At 36.9% G+C, this 16,582-nt stretch overlaps 3 protein-coding genes across 3 annotated transcripts; 2 read left to right on the top strand and 1 right to left on the bottom strand.

Annotated features, from left to right (window-relative positions):
* Window positions 1-6,682: 6,682 nt before the first annotated feature.
* Window positions 6,683-7,786, bottom strand: LOC132938583 (GATA zinc finger domain-containing protein 15-like). Its single transcript, XM_061005500.1, has one exon. It carries the CDS (start codon window positions 7,784-7,786, stop codon window positions 6,683-6,685), a length of 1,104 nt encoding a protein of 367 aa, XP_060861483.1.
* A 5,113-nt stretch (window positions 7,787-12,899) lies between these two features.
* On the top strand, window positions 12,900-13,424 carry LOC132938908 (uncharacterized). The gene has a single exon (XM_061005897.1). The coding sequence runs from the start codon at window positions 12,900-12,902 to the stop codon at window positions 13,422-13,424; it is 525 nt and encodes a 174-aa protein (XP_060861880.1).
* LOC132938907 (uncharacterized) lies at window positions 13,425-14,060 on the top strand. Its single transcript, XM_061005896.1, has one exon. It carries the CDS (start codon window positions 13,425-13,427, stop codon window positions 14,058-14,060), a length of 636 nt encoding a protein of 211 aa, XP_060861879.1.
* The last annotated feature ends 2,522 nt before the right edge of the window (window positions 14,061-16,582 follow it).

The raw sequence follows: 16,582 nt of genomic DNA, 5'->3' as shown, positions 1-16,582 counted from the left end.
TGAACAATTAGAAAATTAATTTAAAGATTGTGGTATAGGTGAAAGAGTTGTGCGTCTTTGACAAAAAATGAATAGGGAAAAAAAAACAATTTTTTTTCAATAATTTTTTTACATCTATACCACTGCTTGAAAAATTGAAGATTGAGAAAAGTTTAGCATGTGGAACAATACGAACTCATAGAAAAGGTATTCCTATACTTCACAACGACTCAAAATTAGCAAGAGGATCTACAGATTACAAAATAACTGACTCTGGAATTGGAGTTTTTAAGTGGAAAGATAGAAATACAGTTTTGTTAGCATCAAACTACCATGGCACAGAAAAAACAAGCAAGGAGTGTCTACAGAAATACCTTGTCCCCAGATAATAAAGGATTACAACAACTATATGGGAGGAGTAGACCACGCAGACCAACTGAGAGTTACATATGGAGTAGATAGACGGTCAAAGAAGTGGTGGCACAGGCTCTTCTGGGGTATGATTGATATTCTATTTGTGAACGCTTATATAATATATAAAGAACTGAAAGGCCCAATGACACTATTAGAATTTAGACACATTGTTATTCAAAGGCTAATAAATAAAAAAGAACAGCCAACTCCAGTACGAGGTCTCTTTCAAAGAAAACATAAAGAAAATAAAGGTCAAATTAATAAGCGCAGAGGAAAAAAATGGTCTGTTCCAAATGATGTAAGATTTTGGAAACCGCAGTATACACTGGATTAAATATGTAGATGAACGAGGAAGATGTGAGGTATGTTCAGATGAATGAAAAAAAAATTGTTTTAATATATTTCATGATATAAAATAATTCTTAGATGCAAATTTTTTGGAATTAAAAATAAGATAGTAAACATATGTATAAGATTTTAAATATTTGTTATTATATTAGATGCATATACATACTTTGATGAATTTGTATTATTTAGAATCCAAACATAATATTACAATTTAAAAAAATAATATAACTATACTATACTAGTCGATAACGACTCTTGGGGAGAGCTTCTCCAGCCCTCGTCTCCTGCACTCCTTAAGAGATAACTCTGTTTGATTTGTGTACTTCATTGTTGTCTTCAGGTAGACTTGGTCTCTACCGACGATTCCAGTGTCGAATGTCTGTCTTCCGGTGTGATCTACCGGGACACCGGGGGTTGATCATTTCCCAGGTGGTGAGCTTGTCCGCGACCGCTTATTCGTCCGTCCCGAAGGTAAGGCTTATTTCGCGGCTAACCTGTATATCTACAGGACGTTCTCCAATCCGCAACCGGGAGACGCGCCCGATGGCATGCTCTAGCTCACGGGACTACAATCAGTTTATATTTATTTTTGGCGTTGCTTTTTTTAAATTGGGTTTGAAGAGATTTACTAATGTTAGAAAAATCACAAATACCAAATAATCATAATCATGAAATTATTTCTTACAATTTAAATAGCTGAAATATCTACTCAACTAACTCAAGTCAATGCCGACGTACCGTAGAATCAGTGCCGTCCCGAAAGACAAATCATGGGGGGGGGGGGGGCTTGATTCATTAATTTGCCAACTCAAAAAAAAAAATGTTCTCGCTCCGCTCGAGTTATAATTATTATTATTAATTTATTAACATACATCTCAATAACTCATAAACATAGGCATACTTATTATACACTATTCAATACCTATTTATTGCTCTTCACCAGTACATAGTCACTACCTAGTCAAATTAATTTTTGGATATTGGTCAGCATTACCAAAAGTAGGTACCTACACAAGATTAGGTAAAATAAAAACTTAAAACATACAATTTTATGAGTATTTAATCACTAATAATAAATTAATAATTATGCATGTATCACAATAAATAATTATATATACAATTTTTAAAATTGAATTCTTCTTTGTTTTATATTGAACCACTGAGTTGCTATTTTACTTACATCAACTGTATCTAAAATATCTTTTTCAATACTTATTATTTGATAACAGACACGAAAAGTGCTCTCTCTTTCATAGTTGTAATTTAATTACTTTCCAACCTTCTTCACCTTCTTGGACCCATTCTACCACGCTGTTTCTATCGCAACTTCACCTGCACTTGTTATCCAGCCTAGAGCCTGCTGTTTTTGACTTCAATTTTGCAGTTTTTGACTTCGCTTCAATCGTGTGAGTACCTACTGCGCTTTTTCTTCACGTGGTTATCACTTCCCCATCTCGGCAAAATCGTTTCTAACTTCAACTTGTTGGGTGCGGTGCTGGCTGCCTACCTTGCTCCTTAACTCTTACCGAGGTGGTTGTATATTGCCTTACTGCTACGCCCGCCTTGCCCACGCAGCAACACTCATTTAGTTGCCTATCTCTTTCGCCTGTTGTTACTTACGTCCACGTCGCCACTCCTCAATAGTCACCTCTCAAACAAATATGCCTACATCTCAAAAAACAACTCCATTGAGCACCACCGCTGCAAAACCTAATACTCGTAGTAACTCGTCGTCTGCTCCGCTACCACCATCTCCTTCTAACAGTGACTTGATGACCGCCATTCTGAACATTCAAACCTTTCAATCAACGCAATTCGAAGAACTTCGCGGCTGCCTCACTAAACTTACTCATGATGTTTCTCACCTCCAGAAAGAAAACAATTCCCTTCGCGCTGAGCTCTCCTCTCTCAAAACTAAATTCAACAACCTTGATGTCGGATCCACCACCCCAACAACTACCGCCTTCGCTGCTCAGCTGCTTCGCGAAAACTCTGAGAGCAATAAATGCGCTTTCAGTGCAATTCTCTACGGTATTACTGAATCGCGCTCTGCTTCTGCTGCGCTAAGAATTGCTGACGACAACGCCGAGGTGTCTCGAGTTCTGGAATCCATTTCTCTACCAGTGTCCAATAACTTTAAGGTATTTCGTTTGGGTGGTCCCAGTTCGCGCAAACCAAGGCCTCTGAAAATGATTTTTTCTACCAAAGACGAAGCCGCCAGTCTTCTCCGTAGTTACCGCTCGGCGATCAATACTGGCCTAAAGTTACCTGACAACCTTCGCATAGTCCGTGACAAGACAACTCTCGAGCGACAACTACTCCGCTCATCCCACGCCGAATTAGAACTTCGTCAACAATCCGGGGAATCAGACCTCTGTATCTCTTACATAAATGGTGTTCCCTCCGTTGTCAAATCCAAGCCAAAAAACTAACTGATTGCCGCCCTGCCTTATCTCACCAGTTACCTGCTTACTTATCTCCCTCATGCTCAAGACTCCATTCTTCTTTTACTAATAATTGTTCTAATTGTTATAATAGTTTTATTTCTTGTGATAACTTTGTTAATGAATTTATGTCTTTAAAAAAAAAAAAATGTCTCTACCCCACCTTTATTATGTAACAGCAACATTATTCATATGTCTAATTTAAACATCTACTACCAGAATGTTCGTGGTCTTAGGACTAAGTTGGTTAATCTTAGGAGCTCCCTTCCCTTAATTCTCTCTTACGATATTCTTATCCTCACCGAAACTTGGCTAGTCTCCGACATTTCTGATTCCGAGCTTGGCCTATTTGGCTTTCACATTTTTAGACTTGACCGGAACATTGAAAATAGCCCCCACTCTCGGGGAGGTGGAGTACTCATCGCCATCAAACCCAAATTCAACCCCCTCCCTGTGGCCTTAAACGTAAATAATATAGAGCAACTATTTGTTACAATCACTCTTAACTCAACCTCTATACTAATAGGATCCACTTATCTTCCACCGCTCTCCCCACTCTCTATAGTTGAATTGCACCTATCTAGCGTCGAACATCTAGTAACGACACTCAAGCCTAATACTATTATATTATGTGGTGATTATAACATACCTCAGGTTTCATGGTCGTCCGACAATCTTGGTCTCACTGCTTCTGGTTGCTCATCTCCTTTATCTAATGCAATTGCCGACTCTTTTTCCTTCTTAAACTTCTTCCAACACAACTACTGTTTCAATAGCAGGGGCAACACTCTAGACCTAGTCTTTTCTAATTCTAGCAAAGTGTCAGTAGTTAGAGCTCATACTTCCGTCCTTGCCCCGGACACTTACCACCCTCCCTTGTTCATTAGTCTATCTCTCAATGCCGAACCCATTGCTCAAGCATCCCACTCATTTTACGACTTCAAAACTGGTGATTACTCCTCCATATCTCACTTCCTCAACTCTTTTAATTGGAAGTCTACTTTCTCTGCTTACTCCATTAACGATGCCGCATCCGTTTTTAATGACGCCCTTCTTACTTTAATCGATAAGTTTATCCCACTCAAATTGTTTAAAACACCTAAATTTCCTCGCTGGGTTTCCCCATTACTCAAAAACATGATTATAACCAAGAAACGTGCTCACATAACCTTCAAACGTTCCAACCTTGCTCTTGACTATACGATATTCTCTCAACTGCGTGCCAAATGTAAACGTCAGTCCAAATTTGATTATTCTCTTTACATCAAAAAGACCGAAAATGCCATCTCAACCAATTCTTCTCACTTCTGGAAATTTACTAAAGATTTAAAATCTAACCCTCCAATCCCTTCTACTGTTCATCTCCATGACGAATCAGCCTCTTCCCCTGTTGATTCAGCAAATCTATTCTCTAAATATTTCCTATCCGTTTTCAAACCTCCTCTCCCCTCACCATCTAGTACCCATTTAGATAATCTATACCCATATAATCTACCGTCAAACTGCCACTTCAGTCTTGATGACGTCCATTCTGCACTTGCTTCACTAAAAAATAATAATTCTAACGGGCCAGACGGCATCTCTGCTCGTCTACTATATAGTTGTCGGCATGCTATTGCCCCTCTAGTCTTCATCCTGTTCAGACGCTCCCTAGACGAAGGCATTGTCCCCGATATATGGAAAACCTGTTCTATCACCCCCATCTTCAAGGCTGGTGACCGCTCTGACGTTTCCAACTATAGACCTATTTCTATCTTGCCTCACCTGGCCAAACTCCTTGAATCCATTGTTTATTCCTGTATTAAAAGAAGCCTCAATCACATAGTTATTGACTCTCAACATGGTTTCCGTCCTGACAAGTCAACCATCACCAGTAGCATTTCTTTCACCACCTACATACTAAACAGTTTTGAAGCAAATAGTCAAGTTGACACAATCTTTACTGACTTCAAGAAAGCGTTTGACTCAGTAGACCATGGACTTCTCATTGCCACACTTGACTCGCTCGGTATCGGCCAACCACTCATCTCCTGGTTCGCATCCTACTTAACATCTCGTAGACAATTTGTTAAACTAAAAGGAGCCGTTTCAGAGTTGTCAGTAATTTCCTCTGGTGTTCCACAGGGAGGTCATCTGAGTCCTCTTCTTTTTATAATATTTGTAAACTCCATAGATAAGTGTTTCTCTTTTGCCAAGGTTCTCCTATTTGCGGATGACATAAAAATTTTTTGTAAAATTGACTCACCCTCTGACTGCCTTTTATTACAAGCCGAATTGGATGATTTCTTCGTTTGGACGCGTCACCTTAACCTGCCCCTCAACTTGGACAAATGTCACGCTATGACTTTCTCTAGGAAACGTAGCCCCTTACTACACTCATACCACCTTGGCAGCTCCCCCCTCTCTCGCGTCCATCTTATCAAAGGCTTCTTTCTATCGCCCACACTCTCCTTCAAACACCACTTAAATGTCACTGTTGGTAAGAGCTTGAAGATCCTTGGATTCATCAAACGAAACACATCCCACTTTACCTCCACCACCTGTCTCCGTACCCTCTTCTTCAGCCTTGTCCGTTCCATCCTCGAGTAGGGATACACGCGCTATACCACAATTACCATCCGATGGTACGTTCTCAAGCTTAACGAACTTTGAAGCTAAAGAAGTTATTGATTTATTTAGTGTTTCATAAGTATCATTTATTTTATTACTATTAAAAATTTTATCTGTTTCACATAGAGTTACATTGTTTATTTCAAAATGTTTTTCTATAATATTTTTATTATAATCCCCCCACTCTTCATAAGGGTCATGAACTTGTTTAGCTAATTTTTTTAACAGTATAATATTATCATTTTGCTCGTTTAAAATTGAATTATTTACTTTGGTATTTCTAGTATTTACTTTGATTTTATTTTCCTTAGTTTCTGTAGATTCTTTATGTTGTTTAAAACTATCGTCTAAAATTTCACAAATATTTAAAATATCATTTTTAGCTCCAATTTTAAATTTTACTTTATTATTTATATTTTTGTACATAACTATTTCTTTATTAAAAAAATCTAATTGTACTCTATATTTACTCAAAAAATCTGTACCAAGTAACGCTGGTCCAGCAAGATTAGAAACTAATACAAACTGGATTGGGAAAATTAAATTGTGAAATAGTATATTAATATCCATTTTTCCTTCTACTTTTAGAATCGAGCCATTAGCTGTATGAACTCTAACATTTTTTGTATCGATAAAGGCATTTTTTATTTGAACTTGTTCGATGTTAATAACAGAAATAGTTGCACCTGAATCTAATATGAAAGGGGTTTCTTTATTATTTATAAATCCAACTACTTCTAATCTAATAGCTGGAATAGGTACCTCGTTAACATTCTCAGTACAGCTAGAAATCTGTTCAGCATTCCTTTCATTTGAATTTTTAAGTGCGTCAAAATTAGGATTTTTCATAAAATTGTCAGGAGGTAGCCTAATGTCTACCTCACGACTTACATGTTTTTTTGATTATTAAATGTTTTTTTATTCGATGGATCATTATTTTGACCCGAGTAAGGGCCTTGGTTGGTGTTTTCGGGTAAGTGATTTGATTGATTATGATTATTCATATTATTATCTGGCTTATAATGCTGATTTGAATAATTAAACTTTTTATTATCAAAACTTTGGTGTAGTGAATTATAAAATTTACTTTTATTAACATTATTCATGGTATGTGGTTGTTGAAAATTATTATTATTTTTAAAACCTGTGTTACGATTTTGATTATCCGTGAACTGCCTGTTATTAAAATGTTGTTTACCATTAAAGTTTTCATTTGACTGGTAATAATTATTTCTATCAAATTTATTATTCTTAAAATTATTTGAGTCGTTAAAGTTTCTTTCTCTATTTGTATTATAATTCTGATATTTATTGTTATTATTGTTATTATAATTATATCTTTTAAAATTATTGCGATTATTATTTGTATAGCCATTATTATTATATGATAATTGATTAGCAACAAAAGCATTTTGTTCTACCAGTTTTTGATTTAAAGATTCTATTTCTGCTTTAAGAGCATCAAAATTATGAGTGTTATTTCGTTCATTTACCGTTGCTTTTGCTGATTCTACCTTACGCAAATTTTTTTGTAAGTCCGAGAGTGTATGATTATTCATTAATGCGACTGGGTTATAAAAATCGGGTGGGAGTGCTTCCAATATTAAATCAATTTTTTCCGTGTCCGTCATTTTAGGGTTAACTTTATGGGCTAATAATTGGAAATCCGCTAGAAATTGCGAAACTGTTTTTCTTGTTTGTTTTCTGTTTGTTAATTTTGCTTTAAGCATTCTGGTCCTCCCCGGTGAAATGAAATATTCCTTGAGTGCTAGTTCAAAATGACTCCATGTTGGTGTAGGATTATTTATGATATAATTTTGATAGAATGCCTTTGCGCTTTTTTTGAGATATATTGGGACATACATTATTTTTTTATCATCAGACAACTCATTAGCCACAGATATTAAATTATAATTTTCAATAAATTCGTTGACACATTCGTCTGGTTCGCCACTATAAAATTCGGGTTTAAAAAAAATTGGTTTGGACATGTTGACAATTTCTAGTCTATCGTCAATATTAATTGGGTCAGCTAAATCAGTATCCCTCTTTTTTGAACGCGTTATAACAGGTGATCTCCGCTCAATATTAAAAGGTTTAGGTATAAAATCTGGATCACTATCGTTATCGTCCTCACTTTGATTTTTGTTTAAAATAGATCTTACTAAAAGTCGTAATTCTACGGTTTCGCTATTTTTTGAAAATTCCTTATTTAAAAATCGTAAAATTTGTATTAGATCGTCTTTAGATAAAAAATAATAAAGGTACAAGGATTTAGGTACAGAAAGTAATTCAATCTTTTCCTCTAACGACTTCTGTGTAAATTCTTCTTTTTTGAGTTTACTTGGAAGTTCTAACGAAAAAAGAATTCCAAAGTCAAGTTTAGCGATTTCTATAACGTCACTGGGTAATTTTATATTCCTACTCTGAGAAAAAGCTTCAGCTATCTCTGAATACTTAACTGTTTTAATATAAGATATACATACGTTTGGCGTTAAACTACAGACATCTATAGACTTATCCAAGCTTAAAATTGACCAAGTACGTTGAGAAATATGAATGGTTTGATTATTACCCGCTCTTTTAAAATAATACTTAAACATTTGCTAAAAAAAAATAGATTTTTATAATTATACTATATTGTTTAAATTAAAATTTTTGAAAATAAAAAATAATGTGGCTTCCAAATTAAATATTGTCATTAAACAAACAAAGACGCAAACTGTTCCTTGATAAGTACCAAAATCGATATAATTGTGCTAGTAATTATGAACAATTATGGGGGATTAAATATTTGTTAAATATTTGCCCGGCGCCTCCACCAAATTGCAACACATCTCCTCGGCTGTCAAACCCAGTGGCTGTCGATATTTATACCTAACTCTATCCAGTTAAGGAGTAGTTGGTTGGCTATTCCCACTACACGAACCGGTCCTTAGATCCGGGTTGTTGAATTGATATAAATAAAGTTTTCTGAGTTATATTTTACAGGTCCTAGAAACTTATGACCTGCGTTCATAAACTAACACAATTAACACGATATAGCAACGAATACAATGTTTTATTCAAGACTAAAATAATTATAATATTATAACCAATAAAATACACTATCACCTGAGTAACCCTGTTCTTAAGGGTAGTATATTGAAGATAACAGGAGTAGCGGAGTACGAGTTGAACAATACTGAATTATTATAATTTAACTATTAGGTACGTTATTATATACTTAAAGTTAATCAATTAATTACGTTTAATAATATTATAAATATGACTATAGTAGACTGATGTATAGTCTCTATTTCACGGTTCAAAACTCGACTGGCTGCTATGCCAATAATATATATGCTCGTACTCTACGTTCCTGTTTTCTGTTTACCTAAGCAAATTCGCCGAGTGCGACATAAATGACGAGTCAGTAAACTGCGAATCGTTACACCATAATCTATATATATAAAAGGAGACAAAAATGTATAACATTGCATCAGTTGAGAACGGCTGGGCCGATTTATTTGATTTTTTTTTAAATGATAGAGAATGTCGGGGAGCGGGTTTATAGCATAAATTATGGACCTAACTCCTGTGTTCAGAATATTTAGAGACAAAAACTGATTTACGCCAGTGGCGCCCTCTAGCAGATAAAAATATAAATAATAATAATACAAATATCGATAATAGCAGGGCTTGAAATCGATTTTAAATATCGATAAAAATTGAAAAAAAAATACAAAAAAAAAAATATATTTTTATATTCTGGTTGATATACATTTTTGATTATAGACACTTATAACTTTAGAGTAAACAAATATAATAGTTGGCACATTATTCATTATACTTTGGAACATATGTTATTTATGAATTTTTTCAATCAAAAACGACTGTATTGTGTTTTGGAGAGAATTTTTATGCTTGAATCATGCCTCCTATGAGAAGAACAAACATTGGAAGGCGTACACGTAATGCAAGAAACTGTGATAATGTCAAACGCAAAAGGAACGGGCAGAAGCAAATGAATTGAGACGTGCTCATAATACACAGGCCCGTGCTGCACAAACGCTGCCTCAAATTTGACAACATGTTAATATAAGAAGAAGAAGTTCAGATGTAGCCTTGAATTGCGTTGCTTTCGAATACGATTCCGCAGTCGCTTACAAAGATTTTTTGTGTGTTGATATCAGTTCATTATCTATATAATACATACACTATAAGTTTCTTTGGCTTATGCTGCGCTGGTGGCAAGGTCAAATTACCAGTTTTAGCTCAACCACCAGAGCCATTGTATTCGTTTCTCTATGGAAATACAATCTAATCAAAACATTTCCTGGCGAACACACAAAAATTTAACGGTAGTTTTCAAATGACGTCAGTTGTTGAACAACCAGGCTACAACCCGAGTTATAAGGTAATGGCGTTTGTAATAATAACACATTTTTTTTTTACAAATGACCATTTAAATATTCAGATTCAAGGACAAATTCACCATCGAGCAGGCGCTTTGTTACCACAACCAAACGAAGATCATAAGTTCCATCATAGTTCCTTCAGTTATATTTCGTTGGTTATTCGGAAAATGAACTAGAACAGCGGTGTTAAATTTTTCTTGCGAATAAATGTGAAATAATCGGACAATTGCAAATTCTTCTGCATGAGCATAATGAATTGGTCAGATTGTTCAAAACCGCATTGGACACAATGCATTCTGACGACCACAAAATCATTATCAGAGCAGACAAAAGACGCAATGGAAGTCATGCAAGACAATTCAATGCTCCCACTATCAATGAAGTCGCAGTGGTGATTGTTGGCGAAAATGTGGCATCACGCGATATTGTTCTTAAGCGTCGCGATGGTGGACAATTGCAGCGCGTGTACGAGACTCACCGGTCATATGATGCACACTTCAATACCCGTTGATGATCTGTCGAGGAGAGGATGGCTAATTAAATATAAAGATGGTCAACCTAATGACAGGTTTGTTTACAGATCATCATTTCTTTTTCATACTATAACTAATTTTGAATTCATATTTCAGGAGAAGAAACGAATAAAAATGTCAGCTCAATGAATTGTTATGCATATCGATTGATGATTCGACAAGATGTTGACAATCATCTATTGAGATATCGCTGGTTGTTTCAACAGTACTGCGTCGACATGTACTTCAGGTCGAAACGGAGTGTCTCAATTTCATTCGCTTCAATCAGTCAAAGTTACGATCAGATGAGTACATCTACTTGCGTAATGCCATCGCTACCGAAGGAGACGCGGCCAACATTGGTCGTTTGACTAATCTCCAAGCTACTCATATTGGAAGCCCGCGCCACATGCATGGATATGTTCAAGATGCGATGACATACGTGTGGAATTACGGACGCCCTGATTTGTTCATCACGTTTACTTGCAATCCGAAATGGCCCGAAATTACAAATCAGTTGCTGACAGGACAAACACCAAGTAATCGACATGACATCACTGCACGAGTATTCAAATAAAAGATCGTAGTACTCATGAATTACGTCGTTAAGCAGAAGGTCTTTGGCGCAATCCGTTGTTGGATGTACTCGGTTGAATGGCAGAAGCGTGGTTTACCACATGCGCACATTCTGCTTTGGATGTTTGACAAGGTCCGACCAGATCATATTGATTCGATCATTTCTGCCGAAACACCAGATCCAGAAACAGATCCTGAGCTGCATTCTGTTGTGACAACGAACATGATACATGGCCCTTGCGGAGCTCAGAATCCTGGGTCACCGTGCATGCAAAATGGAAACTGCACAAAGCGTTTTCCGTGTCTGTTTGTGGCTGACACAATCAGTGGAATCGACGGATATCCATTGTATCGGCGTCGTTCTCCAGATGACAACGGTAGATCAATCATAATGAAAGTCAAAGGGAAAGATGTCGTCGTCGATAATCGCTGGATCGTTCCATATTGTCCACTTTTGTCGAAAACGTTCTCAACTCACTGCAATGTTGAGTATTGCAACTCCATAAAATCTATCAAATATGTGAACAAAGGGAGTGACATGGCTGTGTTTGGCATTGATGATCCAAATGCAAACGATGAGGTGATGAAATTCCAACTTAAACGTTACGTGAGTTGTAATGAGGAAATTTGGCGGCTGTTTTCATTTACAATTCATGAACGTCACCCGACTGTCGTACATTTGGCAGTTCACCTAGAGAATGCAGAAGCGATCCGTTTGCGAGGACTTTACAATATTCGGAAATGCCACGCTATTATACATGGAATGCTGCATCAAAGAAGTTTCAACGTAGGAAGAAAGGTGATGCTGTTGCTGGCTTCGCTGATGTCTATTCGTCTGATTCCCTCGGACGAATATACACAGTTCATCCACGCCAAGACCAATGCTTCTGTCTTCGCTTACTTTTGGTGAACGTTAGGGGCCCAACATCCTTCAATTCCCTGCGTACTGTGGATGGTGTACTGTGCGCCACTTTCCGGGAAGCTTGCCAATGCTTGAATTTGCTCGAAAACGATTCACATAGGGACTTAACACTCGCCGATGCAACCGTTTCTGTGCCAGCAAATCAAATTCGTACGTTGTTTGCGATCATCATAGCCACATGTCATCCATCGAACCCGAATGCATTGTGGGAGAAATACAAGGACGATATGGTTGATGACATTTTGCACAGAGTTCGAACGACAAATTTTAATTTTGATATTGAAAGTAACGACGAGATGCGCAACGAAGCATTAGTTCTGATCGAAGACATGTGCGGTAGTCTGTTGCCAACATTGGGAATGCCAGCGCCAAATCATTCGAAGCACGCTGCATTCAATCTTGAATTACAGGGGGAGAAAAACTATGATCTAGATGAGCAGGCTGAAAGAGTCTGAAAAAATGTGCAGCTGTTGAATGCTGAGCAGAAGAATGTATACGATTCGCTGCTGAAGGTTGTTGATGATGGAACGGGAGGCATTTACTTTCTTGTAGGACAGGCAAAACGTTCGTCATTTAGTTGATTCTGGCAACCATTCGGTCAAGATCTAAAATTGCGTTGGCTGTCGCATCCTCTGGCATTGCTGCCACATTGTCGAAAGGCGGTCGAACTGCACATTCCGCTTTGAAGCTGCCAATGAATCTTCTCACGGTTGACAGACCTACGTGCACAACGACCAATAATTCAGCGACAGCGAAATTGATGCGAGAATGCAAAATCATCATTTGGGATGAATGCACGATGGCACATAAACTAGCTTTGGAGGCAGTTGACCGAACGATGAAGGATTTACGAGGTGATTCGAGACGATTTGGTGGGGCAATGATATTGCTCTCCGGAGATTTTCGTCAAACACTTCCCGTCATTCCGAAATTTACTGCTGCCGATAAAATTAATGCATGCCTGAAATCGTCGTTTTTGTGGCGGCATGTCAAGAAGTTGAAATTGACCACGAACATGAGAGTTGCGTTGCAAAACGACCCATCGGCTGCTGAATTCTCGAGACAACTGCTGGCGCTTGGTAATGGACACATTCCGATTGATGTTTTGACTGGATTAATATCGTTTCCGGCAAATTTTTGTGAGTTCACATCGTCGAAGGAAGAACTCATTACAAAATTGTTCCCAAGCATTGAGGTCAATTATAACAATCTTGATTAAATGAGTGAACAGGCAATACTAGCAGCGAGGAATAAGGATGTCGATAGCTTGAATTTTACCATTCAGAGTAAAATTGCTGGAGAATTTCGTTCGTACAAATCCGTTGACAGCACGACCGACGAAAACGAAGCGGTCAACTATCTGACAGAATTTTTGAACTCACTTGATGTGCCAGGAACTCCGCCGCATAATTTACAGGTAAAAGTGGGATCGATCATTATTATGTTGTGGAATCTAAATCCTCCTAAATTGTGCAATGGTACACGATTGTCCGTCAAGAAACTAATGAACAATGTAATACAATCAACGATCATCAAGGGCAATTTCAAAAGAGAGGAAGTCCTTATCCCACGAATTCCGATCATTCCAACAGATCTTCCATTTCAGTTTAAGTGGATTCAGTTTCCCGTTCGATTGGCTTCTGCGATGACAGTCAATAAATCGCAAGGCCAATTGTTGGAAGTCTGTGGGATAAATTTCCATGTTTTTCGCACGTGCAGCTGTACGTTGCCAGTTCGCGTGTTGGCAAACCGTCTTCGTTGTTTATTTTTGCACCAGAAAACAAAACGAAAAACATTGTTTATCAAAATGCACTCAAATGATTTCTGTAACAATTCATTTACATGGAATTCTTGAATTTTATTATCACTCTAGAGTTTATTTGAAGGCGTTAAGTTCACCGGGTCCACTTAATTTGAAAAAAAACTCTTAGGCAAAACAACGTATGCCGGGTCAGCTAGTTTATATATAAATGTGGTTACAATGACATAACATATTCCGATGATTTTTACTTATATATTTCGTTTGCATATATACCCAATTTATATACAGCAGCATGTTTTTTTGTGATTTCTGATTATTGATTTTGTCAGTTATGTCCAAGAATCACATCAGGATGAGATAAATGGAGTTATTTTTATTTTGCATGTTTTTGCATATTTTGGATGAAATGTATGTATATTAATGCATATTATATTTAATAAAATGAATATTATTGCATATTTTGATTATAAGAATGCAAAAAATGCATGTCTTATAGAATATTCCATAAAACTTGGTTTTTTTTGTCAAATATAAATTTTATTTTTATGAATACAATCCTATGGTACAACAATAGGTATGCGAAAAAAAATTGAATAGTTTGACATTCACTTTGGAAAATTTAAAAAAATATGTCGTCGTAGCATGTAAACACACGTAGTGAATGTGAATTATAAATTTTATTTCTAAATTTATTTATTTTTTCTGAATTATATTATATTAAGACAAACAGCCAATCACTGATGTATTTCAAGTTTCAACAAATAAAATAAAATCACCTTAGCTCACTGGTATAAATTAAAATCACGCGGTACATACCTAGCAAATATAAGTCAAAGTGATATCGATCGTCAAACACCACCCCAAAGAAATACAATCCAATCGCGGAAGGCAATCATCACTACCTACGCACGAGGTAAGTGATTTGACAAATATTATAATAATGTAGATAATATAAATATTGTTAAGAACCCCTGGCTATATTAGTTAGTATATATATATAATAGTGTATAATATAATATTGTACGACGGCGACTGTCTGGAATTGCTGTGACAGCAATTCCAGGCAAGCGCTGGCTACAGGCACGGCTCGTATAGCAAGCCGTGCCAGTGGCATTTCAGAGCAGTAGACGGAACATTGTGATTCGCACCAGAACATTATATTTGTCAGACCATTTTTTATAAAACATTAAATAATTCGTTAAGTGCATTGTAAGTTTTTCTTTTCAAGTTAAATATAGAGAGTAGTAATTAGTTCGAAAGTGTTCGTTGTTTTTATTTGTGCACGGACCTCCAGGGAGATCCGTAACATTTTTGGTGGCAGCGGTGGGATAACGACAAATATCAGTATCCCGTTACCACGAGCAATAGCCGAACTAGACTTTCAACAATATATTAGAAGAAAAGGAAACGAACAAAAGCGTATCCATCCGAAACAGAACATTGTACACAAGTGGCGTAAGGTAACACTAATAGTATAAGATATTATTATTTTATAATATTTTATATATTTTATATACATCTATATGGTGTGTATATATACATGCAAACGGTTGCGTGTGAACGAGTCTCTATAAACGCGCGATCAGCAAATTCCCGGCGTGGTGTAACACGTCATACATACGCCGTCGAGAAAAAAAAAAGAATTGACGACAGGCAGCCGCCGTGTGTGTGTGGGCCTGGCGTACGTGTTGCCGCCGCCGTCGTGGTTGTGACGACATCCGTGTCGCCGCCGCCGACGTTTGAAAACCGACGACAACACAGCTGTTACGATAATACGATATCAGAGCCGCCGCGCGCCGCCCTCGTTGTTTATAAACACGATAGCGCCCCCGTAACGAATTTATATCAAAATATAACGATATATTTACGTTACTTAATCATCAAAGCGAAACCCAATATTTAATTATTGGTCCCCGCGCCAGCAGTTTCGGGGCGTAGAACATCGTTCCGAAGTGGTTAAGGTGTCGAAGAGGATATTCGACGTGTTATTGTTCCGAGATCAATTCGACGTCATATACCAGAGCATTCAGCATCAATCACAACGACCAGACGCAGACGAACACTGAACATTTCAATCCATTATAGTCGAACAATTGTGGTGGTCGTGAGTATTTAGCATTAAGTTTTCAGCTCTGTTTATAGTTAAATAATTTTTTTTTACAAACATAGGATAATAAATTATTATACATCGTATATTAACATAAACCTATGGTAGAAAAAAAGGTATTTCTTTGTAAACACATGTTCTCAGTGTTTCTTATTCCGAATTCTTTTTTTTTATATATCTCTTTACGATTAGAGAATAAACATTTTAGGAAACTCTTAGGCAAACTTTAATGAGCGCAAATTCGGGGGAGGATTCAACCACCAAGGGGGCTAACACGTCCGTTATTGATACCCCTACCCCTACACCAAGAGTAAGTTTACCTGTAATGTGCTCCAATCCCGACAATCCAAATTCCGAGCGTCAAATACACGAACTTTCCGTCGACCATTTACTTATTAAGGAGGCGGATTTGTCTGTAGCAACAAATAGTCTTTTAACCGAAGTTAACGAAGAACTTAGAAAAATAGACAAAAGTTTAATTCACGTCGCCTTCGAAACCACTTCAACA

The sequence above is a fragment of the Metopolophium dirhodum genome, chromosome 2 (assembly GCF_019925205.1).
Source record: "Metopolophium dirhodum isolate CAU chromosome 2, ASM1992520v1, whole genome shotgun sequence".
NCBI classification, from domain to species: domain Eukaryota; kingdom Metazoa; phylum Arthropoda; class Insecta; order Hemiptera; family Aphididae; genus Metopolophium; species Metopolophium dirhodum.
Note: the sequence above shows the minus strand (reverse complement) of the source record. Positions and strands in the feature narration are given on the sequence as shown.

What these genes read in the sequence shown, in the direction of transcription:
- LOC132938583 (XM_061005500.1), bottom strand. Translation starts at nt 7,786, where the DNA reads ATGTCCAAACCAATTTTTTTTAAACCCGAATTTTATAGTGGCGAACCA.
- LOC132938908 (XM_061005897.1), top strand. Translation starts at nt 12,900, where the DNA reads ATGAATCTTCTCACGGTTGACAGACCTACGTGCACAACGACCAATAAT.
- LOC132938907 (XM_061005896.1), top strand. Translation starts at nt 13,425, where the DNA reads ATGAGTGAACAGGCAATACTAGCAGCGAGGAATAAGGATGTCGATAGC.